This window comes from Balaenoptera physalus, assembly GCF_965194825.1.
Source record: "Balaenoptera physalus genome assembly, chromosome: 4".
Classification (NCBI taxonomy): Eukaryota; Metazoa; Chordata; class Mammalia; order Artiodactyla; family Balaenopteridae; genus Balaenoptera; species Balaenoptera physalus.
The window spans coordinates 97,169,475-97,191,649 of NC_138891.1; the positions used below are offsets into that span (position 1 = coordinate 97,169,475).

The 22,175-nt window shown below is 38.3% G+C and overlaps 1 protein-coding gene across 3 annotated transcripts in view; it reads left to right on the forward strand.

Annotated features, from left to right (window-relative positions):
- Nucleotides 1-17,106, forward strand: part of ZBTB11 (zinc finger and BTB domain containing 11) — a 29,505-nt gene extending 12,399 nt beyond the window's left edge. For all 3 annotated transcript variants that reach the window (XM_082460325.1, XM_082460326.1, XM_082460327.1), the window contains exons 4-11: nucleotides 3,519-4,360; nucleotides 4,562-4,741; nucleotides 8,231-8,476; nucleotides 10,364-10,508; nucleotides 11,198-11,315; nucleotides 13,932-14,090; nucleotides 14,200-14,375; nucleotides 14,944-17,106. In XM_082460325.1, coding sequence (XP_082316451.1) covers nucleotides 3,519-4,360; nucleotides 4,562-4,741; nucleotides 8,231-8,476; nucleotides 10,364-10,508; nucleotides 11,198-11,315; nucleotides 13,932-14,090; nucleotides 14,200-14,375; nucleotides 14,944-15,461 — 2,384 coding nt within the window. In that variant the 3' untranslated portion in view covers nucleotides 15,462-17,106. The remainder of the gene's footprint in view (nucleotides 1-3,518; nucleotides 4,361-4,561; nucleotides 4,742-8,230; nucleotides 8,477-10,363; nucleotides 10,509-11,197; nucleotides 11,316-13,931; nucleotides 14,091-14,199; nucleotides 14,376-14,943) is intronic.
- Nucleotides 17,107-22,175: the final 5,069 nt, after the last annotated feature.

Sequence of the window (22,175 nt, forward strand, 5' to 3'; positions counted from 1 at the left end):
AGTTCATTTGTGTCATATTTTAGATTCCACATAAAACTGGTATCATATGGTATTGTCTTTCTCTGTTTGACTTACTTCACTTAGTATGATAATCTCTAGGTCCATCCATGTTGCTGCAAATGGCATTATTTCATTCTTTTTTATGGCTGAGTAATATTCCATTGTATATATGTACCACATCTTTATCCATTTATCTGTCAACGAACATTTAGATTGTTTCCATGTCTTGGCTATTGTAAATAATGCTGCTGTGAACATAGGGGTGCATGTATCTTTTTGAATTATAGTTTTGTCTGGATATATTCCCAGGAGTCGGATTGCTGGATCATATGGCAACTCTATTTTTAGTTTTTTGAGGAACCTCCATACTATTTTCCATAGTGGCTGCACCAATTTACATTCTCACCAACAGTGTAGGAGGGTTCCCTTTTCTCCACACCCTCTCCAGCATTTGTTATTTGTAAACTTTTTGGTGGTGGGCCGGGGGGGTGGCACTGCATGGCTTGTGGGATCTTAGTTCCCTGACCAGGGATCGAACCAGCAGTCCTCATCAGTGAAAGAGCAGAGTCCTAACCACTGGACTGCCAGGGAATTCCCATTTGTAAACTTTTTAATGATGGCCATTATGACCAGTGTGAGGTAGTACCTCACTGTAGTTTTAATTTTCACTTCTCTAATAATTAGCAATGATGAGCATCCTTTCTTTCTTTTTTTTTTTTAATATTTATTTATTTATTTGGCTGTGCCAGGTCTTAGTTGTGGCATGCAGGATTTTTAGTTGCGCCATGCAAACTCTTAGTTGCAGCACGTGGAATCTAGTTCCCCAACCAGGAGTCAAACCCAGGCCCTCTGCATTGCGAGTGTGGAGTTCCAGCTACTGGACCACCAGGGAAGTCCCTTGAGCATTTTTTCACGCACCTATTGGCCATCTGTGTGTCTTCTTTGCAGAAATGTCTATTTAGTTCTTCTGCCCATTTTTTGATTGGGTTGTTTGTTTTTGTTGTTGTTGTATTGTGTGAGCTCTGTTTGTATATTTTGGAGATTAAGCACTTGTCGGTCACATCTCTTACAAATATTTTCTCCCATTCCATAGATTGTCTTTTCATTTTGTTTATGGTTTGCTTTGCTATGCAAAAGCTTGTAAGTTTAAGTCCCATTTGTTTATTTTTGCTTTTATGTCTATTGCCTTGGGAGACTGACCTAAGAAAACATTGGTACAATTTATGTCAGAGTATGTTTTGCCTATGTTCTTTCCTAGGAATTTTAGGGTGTCATGTCTTTTTTTTTTTTTTAAATAAATTTATTTATTTATTTATTTATTTTTGGCTGCATTGAGTCTTCGTTGCTACGTGTGGGCTTTCTCGAGTTGTGGCGAGCGGGGGCTACCCTTCGTTGCGGTGGGCAGGCTTCTCATTGCAGTGGCTTCTCTTGTTGTGGAGCACAGGCTCTAGGCACGCGGGCTTCAGCAGTTGTGGCACGCAGGCTCAAATAGCTGTGGCTCGCAGGTTCTAGAGTGCAGGCTCTCAGTAGTTGTGGCTCACGGGCTTAGTTTCTCTGCAGCATGTGGAATCTTCCCAGACCAGGGATCAAACCCGTGTTCCCTGCATTGGCAGGCAGATTCTTAACCACTGTGCCACCAGGAAAGTCCCGCCCCTTTTATTTTGATTAAAATGTTTTCCAGAGTGTAGGTAGTGTACATAAAAAGACTAGGAGTAAAAACAAAATACCAAAATTATCTTGTGGCAGTAAGATTATGAGTGATTTTTTTATCTTCTTATTTTCTTTTGTGTTTTATAGCATTTTACAGTAAACATTTGACTTGTATCTTTGGGAAAAAATGGTTTTTGGTATTTAAAGTTACTTGGAGTAGTGTTATTTCTTTCATGGAAAATTTTTCTTATGACTTCAACTTAGAAATTAAAAAGGTACTAGGTAAAAGACCAAAATACATTATTTTGTTGGTATCTGTTGTTGTTGTTGTTGTTTTTTTAAGAAATATTCTTTCTTACCTCAACCTTATTTAACTCGGTTTCATAATTTGTAGCAGTATTAATATGACCTCAGCCTGCTTGATATCGGCTTTCCTAGGAATGGCTGAATTAGCTATGATGGTCATGTTGATGTGTAGTCTCCCCAGCTTTCAACCTGAATCCTAATAGATCTCACAGTTTAAGGTTTCCCTGTATGCTTGTTACTTGTTTATCCACTATTTGCCTATGTAAAAGGACCACATTTTATGTATCTGGAGTCAAAACTGAAAAACACAGCAAACATGAGTTTTTTGGTTTTGGGGGTTTTCTGGCCATGCTGCATGGCTTGCGGGATCTTAGTTCCCTCACCGGGAATTGAACCCATTCCCCCTGCAGCAGAAGCACAGAGTCCTAACCACTGGGCCAGCAGGGAATTCCCAAACATGAGTTTTTAAAAGGTTGCTTTGGCTCCCTGTATTTTAATAAAAGATCTCTTAAGATAAATTATTATATGAGAAAAGCAAGGCACAGAAAAATATGTGTGGTATAACACCTACTATAAGAAGGAGGGATAAGAGTATTTGTTTGACTGTATAAAGACTCTAAAAATCTGTACAAATTCTTAATCATTCTGGTTATGGAGATGGAGTTCGACTTATCACTGTGTAATCTTCTGATTTTTGAATCATGTGAATATTAAAAATGGGTTTTGAAAGTGAAGTACTGAGAACTTAGAAATAAACTGATCTTATTTTCTCACATAAAATGAGAACCTAATACCTCATTTGTATAGTAATTGTCTTATTCCTTAGAACAAAGATAAGCAAACTATAACCCAAAGGCCGCCAGTCCTCCTTTCCCTCCCTTTTTCTGAATTAAGTTGTATTGCACCACAGCCATGCCCATTTGTATACATATTATAATATATGGCTTCTCTTTCCAGCTACAATGGCAGAATTAAGTAGTTGCAATAGACACTTTATGGCCTGCAATCTTTATTATCTAATTCTATACAGAAACATTTTGCTGACCCTCTGCTGTAGACCTTGTTTTAAAGTTTTTAGTAGTAGAACCCTCTGTTCACAATCAAATTTTTATATGGACTTCTGTTATTAAAATATACAGCTACACTTACTGCAGTGAGGTTAGGGGACAGGTTGGTTGAACCCTGCCTACTCACCTGCCTCCCTCTCTTTTTTTACCCTCCATTCTCCAGCAGATGATTCTTGAGGGGAATTTGAGGAACCCCCGGGGTTCTAAGGAGTACAGTTTGAAAATGACTGCCTTACAACAACTCTTTGAGGCAGTAAGTGTGATATTATTTTCTATTTTAGGTATTGAGAGACTCGGCTCATAGAAATTAGTTAGTCAAGGCTTAATAAGCAACCAGAACTCAAAACAAATCCAGGATATTTAATTGCAGAATAAATGGTCATATTTGCCTTTATATTCTATTTTATATTGTCATAATCATACAGTAATTGTTTCTACAAGGTGTTTTAGTGGTGATTTGACTTTTTTGTCTTTCATCTTTCTTGTTTCACATAGGCTTTTGTAAGGCAAGCTTCCTTCCTTTACTGGAATTTGCCTACACTTCTGTGCTAAGTTTTGACTTCTGTAGCATGGCTGATGTAGCCATCTTGGCTCGTCATCTTTTCATGTCAGAAGTTTTAGAAATCTGTGAAAGTGTACATAAACTAATGGAAGAGAAGCAGCTAACAGTATATAAGAAGGGTGAGGTACAAACAGTTGCATCTACACAGGACTTACCAGAACAAAATGGAGGTACAGCACCTCCTGTGGCTAACAACGAGGGAACCACAACAACTTTATCCACTGAACTTGGGGATTGTGAAATTGTACTGCTGGTGAATGGAGAATTGCCAGAGCAGAATGGAGAGCTAGGACAACAGCCTGAGCCCCAGGTTTCTTCACAGACCGAAGCTGCTCTGTCACCTGTAGGCTGTGTAACTGATTCCCATACTGAAATGGAGTCTGATGATTTAGTAACAAAAAACAGCCAGACAGAACTAGAAACTTTAAACAGCAGAGAAGATGACACAGTCTCTAATACTCATCCTAAGCTTTCAAAAGAGAATGTAATCAGTAGCTCTCCAGAAAACAGTAATATGGGAAATGATACAGCAACAGAGGATATCTGTGCTGAAGATATTTCAGAGCATAGGCAGAACCTTGGCCAGTCTTTAAAAGATCAGGAAAATCTAGTTGAACCGACAGCACAGACAGACCATAGTCCCGATGATGATGATACTTACAGAAGCAGGCTTCGGCAGCGTTCTGTTAACGAAGGGGGATATATCCGACTCCACAAAGGAATGGAGAAGAAGCTGCAGAAACGGAAAGCCATTCCCAAGTCAGCAGTTCAACAGGTAAGGTGAAAAAAGAGTTTACCTTTGTAGTTTTAGCTTTAAGTTGAAAGCATTCTGCGGTTATACTTATGGTGATAATTATCTTGGGGGGAAGGGGAGTGGATGCAGGAAAGCAATTTAACGTTTTAAATACCAATATTAAGATAATGTGAATTTGAGATAGTTAATTTATTTAGATTGTGTTTTCTGTTCTTTAATTAGGTGGCTCAGAAATTAGTTCAAAGAGGAAAAAAGATGAAACAACCAAAAAGGGATGCTAAAGAGAATACCGAAGAAGAAGCATCCCATAAATGTGGGGAATGTGGAATGGTTTTTCAGAGACGATATGCTCTTATAAAGCACATACTGAAACATGAAAGAGCTAGAGATTACAAGTGTCCAGTAAGTATCTGGAAAGCTAATTATAGATGGCTCTAACTTCATTATAAATAGAATCCAATTTACTGCTTCATTATTATCCTGCCATTTGTGTTCTCTCTTCTCTCTGTCTCCCTTATATTGCCGTAAGAGTTATCTTCTGATTTGTACATGTCATGTTCTTGCCAAAAAATGTTTACCTCTGCTTCTTCTTGATACCCTAGTAAGACAACAGTAAAACGATCTTTTTAAAAAGCTCATAGAAAGGCAAAAAGAACAGGAGACCTTAGCAACCAAATTCTGGATTCTGATAAATAGATGGAGTGTTTTTTGTTTGTTGGCTGCACCGTGCAGCATGCGGTATCTTAGTTCCCCGACCAGGGATAGAACCCGTACCCCCCTGCAGTGGAAACACAGGGTCTTAGCCACTGGACTGCCAGGGAAGTCCCTAGATGGAGTCATTGATTCAGCAGATTTGAAAGGGCTCATTCCCAGGCTTTCAGTGTGGAAAGCTAAGAATCAATCCAAATTGTATTGCAGAACTACCAAAAGGCTCAGAAATTAATGGTACTAGCTACCTTGAAAGTAGAGATGAGTCTGGTTGTTAGGAAGTCTTTTTTTTTTTTTTTTTTTTAATTTATTTTTGGCTCCGTTGGGTCTTCATTGCTGTACGTGGGCTTTCTCTGGTTGCAGCTAGCGGGAGCTACTCTTCGTTGCGGTGCGCTGGCTTCTCACTGCGGTGGCTTCTCTTGTTGCAGAGCATGGGCTCTAGGTGCGCGGACTTCAGTAGTTGTGGCTTGCAGGCTCCAGAGCACAGGCTCAGTAGTTGTGGCACACGGGCTTAGTTGCTCCACAGCATGTGGGATCTTCCTGGACCAGGGCTCGAACCCGAGTCCCCTGCATTGGCAGGCGGACCCTTAACCACTTTGCCACCAGGGAAGTCCCTAGAAAGTCTTTTTAAGAAGTATGGTGCTTCCCTGGTGGCGCAGTGGTTGAGAATCTGCCTGCCAATGCAGGGGACACGGGTTTGAGCCCTGGTCTGGGAAGATCCCACATGCCGCAGAGCAACTGGGCCTGTGAGCCACAGCTACTGAGCCTGTGCGTCTGGAGCCTGTGCTCCACAACAAGAGAGGCCGCGATAGTGAGAGGCCCGCGCACCGCAATGAAGAGTGGCCCCCGCTTGCCGCAGCTAGAGGAAGCCCTCGCACAGAAACGAAGACCCAACACAGCCAAATAAATAAATAAATAAATAAATAAATAATAATTAAAGATGCTAATAATTTAAAAAAAAAAAAAAGAAGTAAGTAAATCGCTACCACCATGCCTTCAGCCAAAGATCCATCTTCTACTCTCTGAAAAAGATAAAACCCACAACTGCTCTAGGGAACACTATGAATAGTGAGGGTGAATGTACTATATACCAAACAAGGGAATGTAAAAACGTATATACTGAATATTGAATCTTTTCAAGCTCTCTTTCCCTACTCAAGTTCCAGAATGTTAACAACCAAACCCTTAATCTTAAAATAGAAGGATTTCTTAAAGGTGAGAAATCCGAAGTCTTATAACAAAAGATCTAAAGATACTGCTCATTAAAGCCTGTGGTTGACAATTTACTCCTCTGCTTACACACAAGTTCCAATCAGTTTTTAAATGTCTTATTTTGAAATGTGAATAGACATCAGGTATACAGACTCACGACAAATATTTCAAGCAAAAAAACAACTTTGAGGAATCCAAGACTATGCAGTTAGAAGAAAACTCAAAGCTCCCCCCCACACACACACAACCCAAACCACAAACTATGATTTATATTAGAGATAAATTTAAAAATTACATCAATAAAACAATAACCATGTATTGTGTTTTTAAAAGGACACATCAAGAGAACAGAAGAGTTTTTCTTAGGAGTAAAATACATAATAACACATATAAAAATATCAGAAAAGTTAGGAAATACAATTGACTAAATCACTCAGAAAATAAAGCAAAAGACAAGGTAAAAATGGGAGTGAAAGAAATTTTAGAGGATTGGTCTAGGTTGTCTTCTAATATCCAGATAATTCCAAACAGAGAGCATGGAGAGAAAGAAATCATTAATGCAATGAAAAAAAATTGAGAACTTGAAAATAGAAGTTTCCTTGTTAAAAGAGTGCATTGAATGTCCAGAATCATGGGTGAAAATAAATCTATACCAAGATATATTGTGAAATTTCAGAATCAAGGTACAAAGAAAATCTTATAAATTACAAGAGAGAAAGGATAAGGGTCAGAATAGCTTCAGGCCTTTCAGCAGCAACAGTGGAAGTTAGAAGACAAAGGCACAATATCTTTAATATCATAAAAGGAAATGATTTCTAACTTGGAGTCAGTAATCAAACTATATTTATGATGGTAGAATAAGAACAGTTTCAGACATGCAAGGTCTGCAAAGTTTTACCTCCCGAACTCCCTTTCTCAGGAAGCTGTCGGCAGAGGTATTCCTCTAAAATGAGCAAGACATGGGAAACGGGAAACATGGGGTCCAATCTGTAGAGTCCAAGTGGGGGAAACAACCGCCCCAGTTTGGAACACCAACATAGTGCTTTGACAGCGATCTCCCACAAGGTGATGTGTTTTAAACCTTCTCTCAGTAGACAGTTGAGAGAAAGGTTTGATGATGAATTAGCGGTAAATACAAAGAGAAATAAAACAGAAAAGGAAACAAAAGGAAAGAGAATCATACTGTCTGTATGGTCCAGCTGTAATAACATGTACGTCATCCAAATAATTAAGCACTGAAATTGATCTCATCAAAATGATCATAAAGCTGTATTGAGAAAGTATGGTAATGGGAAGGATCATGTACGTGTAGAGAGTGGAGAGGTAAAGGAGAGAGTCACTTCCTATTGTTCATATTACTCAGAATTACAGAGATAATCATTAAGAAAGAGTCAAAAAAGTAGAGGTAGTGAACCAAAAGGCCAGTTTTATTTATTAAAAAAAAGTTTTGTAGATCATGACTATATATAACTCTGATTTTAAAATAAAGAACAGAAGCTTTCAGGAGTACTCAACAAGTACAGGGTAAAACCCAAGCACTATCACAGTTTTATCTTCCTACTTTTTCCAGCCCCTATTTTTGCTCTTCCTAACAACTGTTAGTACTCATATAATAATAGTATTCTTGTCTTTGTCTGTATCTTACCATTCCTTCAAGACCCAAGCCTCGGTGATGACGCCTTTCCTTATACTCTGATTATTCCCTCTTCTTAAGTATTGATCTTTCACCTATTTACATATAAATCCTGTTTTTGTGGTTAGATTATAAACCTTTGCAGAGTAGAGGCTGGGTCTGTCCCTTTCATTTCTATAGTGTGGTACCTAGCATATTGTCTTTTACATAGTATATATGTTTATTGAGTGATATATAATTGTAACAAAGATATGGAAAGTTGAAGTACGAGTTGACTTTCACTTAACATTTGTGATGGAAATACATTCAGGCAGAATTTTGTTTACTTTTTCTTTTAGTTGTGTAAGAAACAGTTTCAGTACAGTGCCTCCTTGAGAGCACACCTTATTCGACATACCAGGAAAGATGCACCTACTTCATCCTCTTCCAGTTCTGCATCTAATGAGGCATCAGGATCATCGTCTGAGAAGGGCAGAACCAAACGAGAATTTATATGTTCGATATGTGGAAGGACATTACCTAAATTATATTCTCTTCGAATACATATGTTAAAGCACACAGGGGTAAAACCACATGCATGCCAGGTAAAGCCATTATATTTATTTTGTTATTTAAAGAAGGTTGGAACATAACCGGTGATAAGACTGATTGATTCTGGAGTCACATCACTTTTGTAAAATGTCACAGGAAGTCCATAACTTTTTCAGTTTGTTGCCTAGGTCAAGGGTGATTCCCAGTTCTGTTCTTTAATTTGTCTGAAGTTGTAACTTGAAATTAATCTATTTAGGATGTTCGGGAAACTTGCTAGGATTCAGAGTGATACTGGGTGAGAATAACCAATTCATCATCTCAGTCATCCCTTAACGTTCAGTAGGACCAACCTGGCTTGGGAAGAAACCTGTTAGTTAAACACATCTTAGCAGAAATTCTGCCTAAGCTATGTGTCCTTCTCTAGAACTGAAGACTAAATGCCAAAATGTGATTCCTGGGTAAAGAATCCTGTGATAAGCCAGCTTTGGGCTATTTGCAACAGTGAAAAATTTCTAGTAGCACCTATAGCCTTGCATATAAGGATGACCCACTATTTTTATTAATAAGTGGTTTTGGAACCAGTGAAATTTTTAATGTTTTTCTCTCTCTCTTTCGTTTCTTAAGCTTCGTATTATAAGAAAAAAGAATGTGAGAGAGTAGAATAAACCCTCATGTGCTCTTCACCCAGCTTTAGTAGTTATCAACACATGGTCAATCGTGGGATTGTTTTTTTAATTTTTAAAAAATTTTTATTGAAATATAGTTGATTTACAATGTTAGTTTCAGGTGTTCAGCAAAGTGATTCAGTTATTCATTTATTCATTCATCCATTCACTCTTTTTTAGATTCTTTTCCATTATAGGTTATTACAAGATACTGAGTGTAGTTCCCTGTGCTATACAGTAGGTCCTTGTTGGTTATCTATGGTCAGTTGTATTTTTTTTTTTTTAAATATTTATTATTGAATATTTTTAAATTTATTTATGTATTTTTGGCTGTGTTGGGTCTTCATTTGTATGCGAGGGATTTCTCTAATTGCGGCGAGCGGGGGCCACTCCTCATCGCGGTGCGCGGGCCTCTCACTATCGCGGCCTCTCGTTGTGGAGCACAGGCTCCAGACGCGCAGGCTCAGTAGTTGTGGCTCACGGGCCCAGTTGCTCCGCGGCATGTGGGATCTTCCCAGACCAGGGCTCGAACCCGTGTCCCCTGCATTGGCAGGCAGATTCTCAACCACTGCGCCACCAGGGAAGCCCCGGTCAGTTGTATTTTATGTGTACTGTCACTCACTCCCTTACTTCCCCCTCCCTTCAGTTATTTTGAAGCCAAGTCCTAAGCATCATTTTATTCATATATTTAAAAACTAAGTGTTAATTGGGCCTCTGGTCTTCTAGTGTAGCACTACTCAAAATGTGTGGTCCATAAAAGATAAGTGCAAAGATGGAGAGTAGGCATGTAGAAACTGTCATGGCAATTTGATATTGTGACATTTTCATCGTGTTTAACAAAAATCTCTCTCTAATAGATTGGGGAAAGAAAAAAACTGGCTCTTCATCATAGAGAGTTTAAGAAGCACTGTTCTAGTTGGTATAGCAGGAATTGAGTATATTGTTCTTGATTAAGCTCCCATGTCTCTTTTAATATAAGGTATATTGTTTACCAGTCTCACAAAGGACAGTATGAGGTTCTTTGGGGTACTGTTTTGAGTTCTTCCAGTGATCTCATGGGTGTAAGAAAAATAGCAATATTTGTTAACTACTGAATCAGAAGATGATCAACCAGCTAAAATCCTTGGCCCTTGTATCAACTTTAACTTTGTCATTTTTGTTTATAATTTAAGTTTTTAATTTAAAATAGCATACTAGATTCTGTATCCTCATTCTTCAGAAACAGCCCTTATCTCTTTTTCTGTTTTACTGGTTTAAACACCTGTGCTCTCTTAGGTCTGTGGAAAGACTTTCATCTACAAGCACGGTCTAAAATTACACCAGAGTCTCCATCAATCACAAAAGCAGTTCCAGTGTGAACTATGCGTTAAGTCATTTGTTACCAAACGGAGTCTTCAGGAACATATGAGTATTCACACAGGTAATGAGAAACTTATATTGACATAGTTACATGTTATATACTATTTACTAGTATATTGATTCTGCTGTAAGATGACTGTATGTGTGCAGTTTTTTATTAATGAGAGTAAAGGTTTTCTTGTTTTTTTGTGTGTTTTTTTTTGAGAGTAAAGTTTAAAAGTTGTTCTTATATCTAGTTTTAGAGCTATCTTACTTGTGTAAAAATTTTGTTTCAGTCAGTGCAGAAAAATGTGTACTGAGTATTAAATCCAGGCACCTAAAGAAATGGTCTTGCTTTTAAAAAGTTAAGCAATAGACAGATGTAACGGTCAACATGGTATTTGGCTTATAATTTTATTAGAACTTTTAGTCCACGTATACTTATTTTCATGTGTTTAAAGCAGTTACGTGGAAAATGGCCGATGAAGGGTAGATAATCTGCTCTTGAACTTGTATACAACTCTACACTGTTATAATCCAGATGATCATGCAAGCCTATCACATTCTGTGGGTAGTAGTAGTAGCCTCGCTAGTACTCTAGTTGAGAGAAAATAGGGATTTTGACATAGTTTGTTGTTCTTAGAAGGTGGATGCCAAATGTTATAGCTTCGGTGCCCACTTGATACAATAACTTCTGAAATACAACGTAAAGCATTCTGTTGGAAGAGCACCTGATTGCTGGATTTGTGACGTGGTTTTTATTTTTTATAGGAGAGTCCAAGTACCTTTGCTCAGTTTGTGGAAAGTCTTTTCACAGGGGCTCTGGGCTCAGCAAGCACCTAAAGAAACACCAACCAAAGCCTGAAGTTCGAGGCTATCATTGTACTCAGTAAGTATTTAATATGTGAACCATTCAACTAATTTCCTTGTGTTCTTACTCAGTTTATTTGTAAGTTGTTTCAAAAGAAAATATTTGAGGTGACTATAGTTGATAACACTGTATAATATGATTGAATTTTGCTAAGAGAGTAGGAACTTGAATATTCATATGTAATTATACGTGCACACACACACGTATATATATCTGAGGTGACGGATGTGTTAACAAATGGGAGGATTCCTTTCACAATGTATACATATACTGAATCACCACATTGTACACTTTAAATATCTCACAATTTTATTTGTCAGTTACACCTCAGTAAAACTGAAAAAGGAGAATACTTGAAGATAATATTAAACTGTTATTTGTTTACTCTTGATTTTAATCAGTTTGTTTTTGTCTAGATGTTCCTAATTATTTATGTAACAGTTTTATTTAGACACAAATTTTATACCATACAAATCACTCATTTTAAATGATTTAAAGAAGTTGTTCAAATGTGCAACCAGTTCTTTCCTACAGTAGGGACTGTAGGAAAGAAGGGTCCCTTGGTGCCAGCCAGAGATTCTTCCTAGGCAGTTCCTCGGAAGTACTGGGCCCTCTGCTCGTTTCTCCCTTCTTCAGATTCCTTTTTCCCTCTTTTCATTTTCCAAAGCCTCCTGAAATCTTTTTTATAATTGAAGTAAAGTTCATATAACATAACATTCATCATTTTAAAGTGTTCAATTTAGTGGCTTTTAGTACATTCACAGTGTTGTGCAAGCATCACCACTAATTCCAGAATGCCTTCAATACTCAGCCAGGCAGTTTACAATTCTGCCTTGGTCTTCTCTTTCTGTTTGTGCAGAGTCAGCCATTGGTGAGAGTATAGAGCCTTTTCAGGTCTTTTCTGAGCATGTGCCCAGCACTGGGCAGATATTTGGACTTCTAGATTCCTGGGAATATGTGAGAGTTTTTCAAAGCTCTTATTCCTCAAAACATCTCAGTCTCCAGCCTTTTCCTCCCAGGCTTTTGGTTTGGATGTTGTTTGCACCGAACTGCTGTTCCTTGCCCCAGCAGCTGTGGCTAATACATTTGCCTGTAAGTGTTTCCAGCCATCTACTCCCCTCTCCCCCCCACCCCTCCCCGAGTCCTCAGCCCTGGAAGAGTTAGGGTAAATACAAGCAAGCCCTTTGAGGGGCAACTTCAAGGAGTCACCAGATAGCTCAAAACTACAGTTCTGTGAGAATAAGTTCCTCTGGTACTAGGAACCCATAGCAGAAATGCAGTCTGTCTACTGAGCTGAGGAGCCGGGGGATGGGGCCAGGGTAAGTTGAAATGCCACAAAGCTCTCTTACCAAGATTCAGCAATTTTTTTCTTGATTAAATATTTACCTGGTCACTGTAAACTTTTAATTAGTTTCCAGAGGTCCAATAAAATTGATTCTGACAGTTTTTGCCCATTTGTTTACTGCTTTCACATAGGGATGGGCTTTTGGAGTTACCTACTCTGCCCTATATGCTGATGTCACTCTATAATCAGTCTTATTTTAAAACAAAGATAGTTTATTATTCATACATTTTTAGTTGCAAGTATAAGAAAACCCAATTTAAACTGACTTGAAGGCTTCCCTGGTGGCTTAGTGGTTGAGAACCCGCCTGCCAATGCAGGGGACACGGGTTCGAGCCCTGGTCCGGGAAGATCCCACATGCTGCGGAGCAACTAAGCCTGTGCGCCACAACTACTGAGCCTGCGCCCTGGAGCCCGTGAGCCACAACTGCTGAGCCCACGTGCCACAATTACTGAACTCTGCGCGCCTAGAGCCCATGCTCCACAACAAGAGAAGCCACCACAATGAGAAGCCTGCACACCGCAAAAAAGTAGTAGTCCCACCGCAACAAAGAGAAAGCCCGCGTGCAGCAACGAAGACTCAACACAGGCAATAATAAAAACAAATAAATAAATTTATTTTAAAAAATTAAAAAATAAACTGACTTGAATGAAAGTCGAGTCTAGGAGTCTGAATGGTTTAATGTAAACTGGTTTCAGATTCATTAGCACTTGATGTCTCTGAGACTCCGTATGGACAAGGCAGTGGCAATGATTTCAGCCTCACATCCTCTCAACTCCCAAATTGTCAAGCTGCTTTTCTCGTAGTTCCTATAAAATCCCTGAGGTTCACTACCATTGGATCTGGTTAAGGCATTTGCTTTTCTGTGAATCAATCACTGTGGCTAAGAGAATGCTGTGCTCTGATTGACCTAGGCCTAAGTCAGTTGCTCCATCCTTATGGTCAAGAGTGAGGCCTACTTCCAGCAGATGGACAGAGACTGGGAGTGGGTGAACAGGGATGTAAAAAAGGGAGATCAGATGGGGCTGAGGAGGAGACAGAAAATAATAACACCTATGATAACCTTTGGGAGCTGTGCAGGATTCTTTCTAAAATGTTTCTAGTACTCTGCAGCGAAAAGAACTTAAGATCCTGCAGCCTTGAAGCAAGATTGGAATAGTAAGAGTTGTTTTTGTTTTAAATTGGGATCATCTTGTGGAGTTCTAGAAACCCAAGAATATACTGATTTCTTGGAAACTTCTTTTAAAAGAATAAGATGATCCAGTTGGGTGAATGAACTTTGTTATTGCAGATGTGAAAAAAGTTTCTTTGAAGCTAGAGATCTTCGCCAGCACATGAACAAACATCTTGGTGTGAAGCCATTCCAGTGCCAATTTTGTGATAAGTGCTATAGTTGGAAGAAAGATTGGTATTCCCATGTGAAGTCTCACTCTGTCACTGAGCCTTACAGGTGGGTAAATCTGAGGAGGATCTGAACTTGAGATATAAATGTACTTGGATTAATTATTATGGGTTCTGGTGCTTTGGAAAAAATAATTTGGGTTTTTCCTTTATTTTAGGTGTAATATATGTGGCAAAGAATTTTATGAAAAGGCATTGTTCAGAAGGCATGTAAAGAAAGCTACCCATGGAAAAAAAGGAAGAGCAAAGCAAAACCTGGAACGGGTGTGTGAACAATGTGGAAGAAAATTCACTCAGCTGAGAGAGTATAGGAGACACATGAACAACCATGGAGGTAACTATACTTCATATAGTTTTATATATATATAACTTTCAATAGACTAAAAGCCAGTCCAGTGGTGATTCTCATTTTACCATTCCTCTTGCCTATTATCTCGCTTTCCTTAATAAGAGATTAATCCCATATTGTGGAAGATTTATTCAAGTGATAGAGGTTATCCTGAACCTGACTATCTAATTGTTGTATAGATAGATTCCTGTTTTAGTGAGCTTAATATTCTATATCAATATTTTTATGCTGGAATGGACTACTTGAAGCTTCTGGTTTTTTATCCTAGGATTATAGGATTGCTGTGAAGGCTAAAAGAGACTATTCACAGAATCTCAGGATTGTCTCTCAGTAACTTCTATCAATGGGAACATCTTTAGAGAGATTATATCCAGAATCTACTTTATTCTAAGAGAAACCATTCGGTCCTAATTAAAAGATCGCCATAGTCAAGATAGAAAGGTTTATGGGCTACTGTACTTAAAAGAAAAGCATTATTTATCAGGAAGCTGTAATATATTTTGGTACTTGGACCTCACCACACATACACCTCTCTTCTTTTTTTTTTTAATAGGAGTTAAGCCATTTGAGTGCTTAACATGTGGAGTAGCTTGGGCTGATGCCCGATCTCTAAAACGCCACGTCAGAACACATACAGGTGAACGGCCCTATGTCTGTCCCGTATGTAGTGAAGCCTACATAGATGCTCGAACACTCCGTAAACATATGACTAAATTCCACAGAGATTATGTGCCTTGCAAAATTATGCTGGAAAAAGATACCCTTCAGTTTCATAACCAAGGAACTCAAGTGGAGCATGCTGTTAGCATCTTAACAGCAGATATGCAGGAACAAGAAAACAGCGGTCCTCAAGAACTTGAAACTGTGGTAGTGACAGGAGAAACTATGGAAGCTCTCGAAGCTGTTGCAGCTACTGAAGAATGTCCGTCAGTATCTACACTTTCTGACCAAAGTATTATGCAAGTGGTTAACTATGTGTTAGCACAACAGCAAGGACAGAAGCTATCTGAAGTTGCAGAAGCTATTCAAACTGTTGAAGTAGAGGTGGCCCATATTTCAGAAACAGAGTGAATGTAGTAATGGAGATGAACAGAAGGGACATCTCACATAAATTGAACTCACAGAACATTTGTTTACAGTGCTATGTGGCTGTCCGCCTAGAGTTTGTATGTCAAGGCTCTGGGCTGTTTTGGTGGTGTTTTAACATTTCTAAACGGTTTGTCTGGCTAATGGGTTCTGTAGAAAAGTCCATTTACTGTAAAGAAATTGAAAACAAATCTATTTGATGGCAGTGGATTATCATGGTATACTTTTTATGAATTAATGTTTATAAAGAACTGTACTAAATAAATTAAAAACCGTACAGTTTCATTTGCATTTTGACATTATTATATACTTTGAGTTTAAAAGGCTGTACTAATTGGCTTTTCTTCTCTTTTATTCTCAAAATATAGAGGTTCTGTGATTTCATTTGCCTTGTTTATGGATTAAAAATTCTAATATAAAACATTTTAGTGCGATACATAAGTATATTACATTTTTTTAAATGCTTCAAATCTGTGATTCTTGACTTACTATTTATTTTAACCCCTTATAAAGTCAGGGATTCTTTATTTTAAAGCACTTAATGAGTTACATGTTGTAATCAAGTTTGCACAGTGTACTTAATCTATATGGGGAACCCTTAAATGAATAGCTGATTTATTAAAATGCATGAAATGCCTATTAAAGCCTTACTCTACTATCCTTCAAGGCAAGTAAATTGACCATGAGCAAAGAACGCTATTATTAAACTCTGTTGATGGGAAATTTCTCCTTGATAACATAAGATAATAAATGGGAAAAAAGAAGTTAAAACTAGGTTTGGTATGTTTGCAGCTTTTGTATCATGTTTAATTGTTCAATTTTGTTGAAAAACTGCAGTTTAGAAGTAGGATAGCGATATAGACATCTGCAGTGGTCCTGTGGATACCATGTAATTGTCAAGTAATTTCAGAATATTGAAAATTCTTCAGCCCTCATTACAGTATACTAGTTAAAGAAATTGATTATGGCCCACCAAATTGTTAAAAAGTAAATTCTTTTTAAAAGTTGCCTGAGAGTTAAATTAATTTGTATGTTTGATTTTGAAATTCCCACCTCTTTAAGCTATCCAGTTTTCTCGTTTTTCAAAATAACCACGGGGAGATGCCACATTTCTCTCCTGGGAAACTACCACTCAAGCTGTAATTGTTAAAATTAAACTTCTAAATATTAGAAGCTAATATAAGTTGTAAAATTAAGATACAAGCAAATCACATGTAAGTCATTCCTAAAACACAAGAAAAGAATGTGCCTTGATGTACATATATTATTAAGATGCTTATTCCAGTTTACTTTAAAAGTGGCTTAAAAGATGGAGAATAAATGTGATGCAATGCATGCATTATACCTGTATATGTAATATTTGCATTTGCAAATTTCCCATTGTTTCAATAGCTGTGTGGCTGACTTTCAGTTTTAAGTGGATTAACATACAGTCTATAACTTTATAATGGCTGCTTGTTTATCATATCTTTCAGTTAGTGAAAATGTATTTCAACCTGACAAAAATTTGGAATTGTGTTTTTATGTTCCCTTGTCACCATTGTTATTAGATTTAGTTAATTGTATAAGACCCATTAATGTATGTCATAAATATGTAAATAAAAGACGTTGAATCTTGTTTAAAGCATAAGCTTTGGAGTTGAACTTGTCACTATTTTCAGCTCATAAATCAGTTGCTGTTATTTGATATGTTATTGTGAGTTAATCCGTTTTTAAAGGGGAGGGGAATTGAACACATTAAAAAATAAGCATTGACGGAACACATAATACTATTAAGACTTATTACACTTAATCTTTTTTTTTTTTTAATTATTTATTTATTTATTTGTTTTTAGCTGTGTTGGGTCTTCGTTTCTGTGCGAGGGCTTTCTCTAGTTGCGGCAAGCGGGGGCCACTCTTCATCGCGGTGCGCGGGCCTCTCACTGTCGCGGCCTCTCTTGTTGCGGAGCACAGGCTCCAGACGCGCAGGTATTACGCTTAACTGTACTACTTTTAATTTTGTGGTAAGATTAACTGCCATCTTTGGATAATTTAAATGTGTTTAGAGAATTACATAAATTACATGTAGAAATAAGTGTTAAGGTTCCAAAAATTCAGTTTTATATTTCCATGGGGAAAATTCTCTGTTTCGTTTATAGTAATTCATTTTTAGAAGCACACATTGATTTGTTGTTGTCAGATGACTTCCTTCCTGATTAAATCTGCTTGTTACTGCTGTTTTATTAAAAGCCATTGGTTGTTTACATAATTTCACACGGTTACCTAAACTGATAAATTTAGAGTTAATCCAGACCTTCAGTGTCTTGTCTTTTTTTTAAAAAATAGCTTTGACGTAAACTGTGCATGATGCTTCCCACTCATAATTGAATCAGGACATTTAAACCTATAATCTTCATGGAGGTTCCTAAACGGGGGTTTTACATCTGTTTGGAAAATAAAAACAGTCTTTGTCTCCCCTGATCTTATAAATTTATCAGTTATAGTTTGTAAAGGCTTGGAGCAAAGATGTATAGATAACTTGTTTAATTATTTTAAATATACCAGTCTTATAGTCTATTATCTGAAGTTTTGAAGTTGAATACTGCTGTTTATTGGATTTCTCCAGAGTTTTATAAATGTTAGAGTATAAGCGCATCTCCAGTAGGGCCTTATCTTTGGAATCCTGCGCCACCTGCCTGCGCTGAAAAAGGGTCCTCCCAGATCAGTTTTATGTTTGCTTTTGTTAAGATTGTTCCAAGAGTATCAATGGCTGGGTACTATTTTCATATTAATTTCTCAAACTCTGGTTTCCTAGACCAGCAACTGTAAATTTGAACTTTAGACCAGTGTGAGAACAAGGTCATTGTTCTAAATCTTAAAGGGAGGCTGTTTGCCCACCTCGTGCCCAGTCTGGGACAGACAAATATCTTTGCCTGGGTTGGTGAATGGAGTTTTTTTCTGGCTTGTTCTTTCACCGAAGGTGTAAGCTCTTCAGTGGTTCCAACCCAGCTTTGTGTGGAATTCTTAGTTCCAATCTATGTGGACCTAAATCCTGATCTCTTGTCACTTCTGGGCTTTCAAAAGCCAACGCCTTTGAAACTGGCAGTCCCATCTATAACAAGGCTACTACAGTTCCAACTCAGTTTTCTCTGATTCGGGGACCCTAGGACATTCTGTTTCTTAAAGTCTTAGTACTACGATTTTCTTTTTTTTTTTTTAATTTTTATTTATTTGGCTGCGCCAGGTCTTGGTTGCGGCCTGCAGGCTCTTAGTTGCAGCATGCATGCAGGATCTAGTTCCCTGACCAGGGATTGAACCCAGGCCCCCTGCATTGGGAGCGTGGAGTCTTAACCACTGGACCACCAGGGAAGTCCCACTATGATTTCAAAGGAGTTTGTTTTAGCAGAGATGTATGGGTATTTTAGTCTTTTCCAAATCCTGGAAAACAAATAGTGTTGTTTCTTTAAATATTTTTCTCCTCTGGTTACTTTTCTTCTTTATTTCTAAGAGAAAGTTTTATTTCTACCCTCAATACCTGTCTCATTCTCTCCTTTTTCTCCATTCCTGATAACCTTCTGGGAGTTGCTCAACTTCATCTTTAACTGTTTTTTTAATTGAATTATCTATTGAATTCATTTTAAAATTTATATTTCTTATACTAGCATTTCCACTTAGTTCTTCGTAGGTGCTTATTCCTGCTTCTCTTTTCCATTCTTCTTTCCTTATCTTGTTGATTGGATTTATTGTGCTCATTTGAATTCTTACTGTGTTCTGTGTGCTCTACAAAAAAACATTACTTTCTGTGAATATACCACAACTTGACCTTTCTACCACTGATGGATGTTTGGGTTATTTTCAGTTTGGGGTTATGAAGAATGCTGCAAGGCCCATTTTTATCCTCTTGGTATATATATATGAACATGCATTTCTGTTGGGTGCATAACTAAGTGGAATTTGAGTCATTTGGATTTGTGGATGTTCAACTTAAGCAGATAATACCAAAATATTTTCTGAAGAGACTGTGTGCCATTTTATACTCATCAGTGCTGGTTGCTTCACATGCTTGCCAAGTACTGTTGGTCTTATTACTTAGCGCTCTGCAAGGTCTTCTAGTACAATATTAAATAGCTGTTGTGTTTGCCATCTTTGTCTTTTTCCAATCTCAGAGTGAAAATCTGAGATTCACATGGTGGGGTAGATGGCTTCACGATGGGGGCTTATTGTCAGAAAAAAACAACCATGTGATTAGAGGGTTGAAACTTTCTGTCCCACCCCCTGACCTCCAAGGTAGGGGAGAGAAGCTGAAGACTGAGTTCACTCACTATGGCCATTAATTCATTAATTTAACCAATTATGCACTGTATATAAAGCAACTTCAACAAAAACTTGAAGAGGCTCAGAGAGCTTCCTGGTTGGTGAGCATATTGATGTACTGGGTGGGTGGCACACTCCAACTCCACAAGAACAGAAGCTCCAGCACCCCTCCCTCCCAGACCTTGCCCTATGGGTCTCTTCCATTTGGCTATCCCTGAGTTGTATCCTTTATAATAAAATTGTAACTGTAACTATAGCGCTTTAAGTGAGCTCTGTGAGTTGTTCTAGTGAATTATCAAAGGGGGGGCTCCATAGAAGCCCCTAAATTTATAGTTGGCCAGGCAGAATTGCGGGTGGTTTGGGGATATCCAAGACCTGCTGCTAGCATCTGAAGTGGGTGCAGTCTTGTGGAATTGAGGCCTTAACTCATGGGGTATGTGCTAACTCTGGGTAGTAATGTCAGAATTGAATTGTAGGACACCCAGCTGTCAGAGAACTGGTGCTGAAACATTCCATCCACGTAGAGGATTGGTCTGAATCGGAGTGTCAGAGATCAAGTGGGGTTAGAGGGGGTGATGTCCATGTGGGAGGTTAAGGCAACCTAGGCAATGGGTGGTTGGTTATATAGAGAGGATGAAATACGTAAACACTAAGGATATTGAAAGCATTTTTGCTGTCGGAGAAGGGCGTCGCAAAGGTAGAAAGGGAGATGATGAAATATGAGGTATTGGTTAAACTGGTAGTTGTCAGACACAGAAATGCTATGTAAATGTGGGTATATGTATATATGTGTTTGTGTATACATACATATATTCTCAGGTTGTTTATTGAGATGGCCTGGGAGCAGTGATACCCACCAGAAGTGATTACACCTGGTACTAAGTATTGGTTTCTAAAAGCCATTCCCCAATAGAACAAACTAGGGCTTCTTGGGGAAATGGCTAATTTCAGGGCTGGGTCAGGAAAAGTACAAAATGAGCCTGGAAAATCTTCTGTCAGAAAGCAAGTAGATGCTCAAAGAATGATGGGGACATATCAACAGGGCATGGAAGTCCTCGAAGGGACTTCTACTGGCCAAATCATGGCAAATTGAGTGAGCATAATAATAATGATAGTAACAGATTATACACCATCAAATAAAATAGGAAACCATAAGTCCACTATCAGGAGTCCTTAAAACCATCCCCAGGTTCAGTGATTCACCATGAGCACTCACAGGAACCAGCACATACACATGTACTCAAGGCTCTGATTTATTCCTGAGAATGGATATAAAACAAAATCAGTGATGGGAAAAGGCATATGAGGCAAAGTCCAGAGGAAACAAGCATAAGTTTCCAAGAACCCGAGTGGAGCCATGCTTAATTCCTCCAGCAATGAGTTGTGACGACACACGTGTGAAATGTTATCTATCAGCAGGCTCGTTAGAGACTCAGAGCCCAAAGTTTTTACTGGTGCTGGTCACATAGGCACCTTCTGCATAGCACATTCCAAAATTCCAGACTCGCGGAAGGAAAGCAGTTGTTCAGCGTAAACCACATTGTTTGCATAAGGAGTTTAAGCACAGAGAGCCACACTTTTTAGGAAAGGTTTTGTATCAGTGTAGGGAACTGTTTACCGTCAAGTTTCCAGATAGCAGCCAAAGGTCAAACTTTGGCCTTAACGGTCCTCTTAGCAGGACTCTTTAAGGCTCAGACCTGCTATATTAACTCTTTTCTTCACAAACAGTAATACAAATAAATGAAAGAATAAATTGAGGGACTTCCCTGGTGGCGCAGTGGGTAAGACTCCGCTCCCAATGCAGGGGGCCCGGGTTCGATCCCTGGTCACAGAAGTAGCTCCCACATACCTGCCGCAACCAAGAGTTTGCATGCTACAACTAAGAAGCCCGCCTGCTGCAACTAAGACCCAGCGCAACCAAATAAATAAATAAATAATTTTTAAAAAAGAATAGAAAAGTTGAAGAGGAGCAGGACATTTCCATAGTTCCCCCCACAAAATACTTATTAATATTACAAAGGAGAAAAGAGAAACTTCATGGGGGACAAGTCTGACAGACACCTTAATCAAGTAATCAAAGTGATCATGGTCAGTAATACGATAAATCAAAATTGTGTATCACTTATATAGGATGCAATTAGAAGAATATAACATCATGTGATATTTCTGTCAAAAATGCATAACTTTAATCATGAGGAAGCATTAGACAATCCCAAATTGAGGGATATTCTACCAAGTAACTGGCCTGTGATATTCAAAAGTGTCAAGGTCACACACACACACACACACACAAAGACTGAAGAACTGTACCAGACTAAAGATGACTAACCAGTCATGACAACAATGCAGTACATGATTCTGAACCAGATTATTTTGCTGTAAGGCAATTGGTGAAACTTGAAAGCG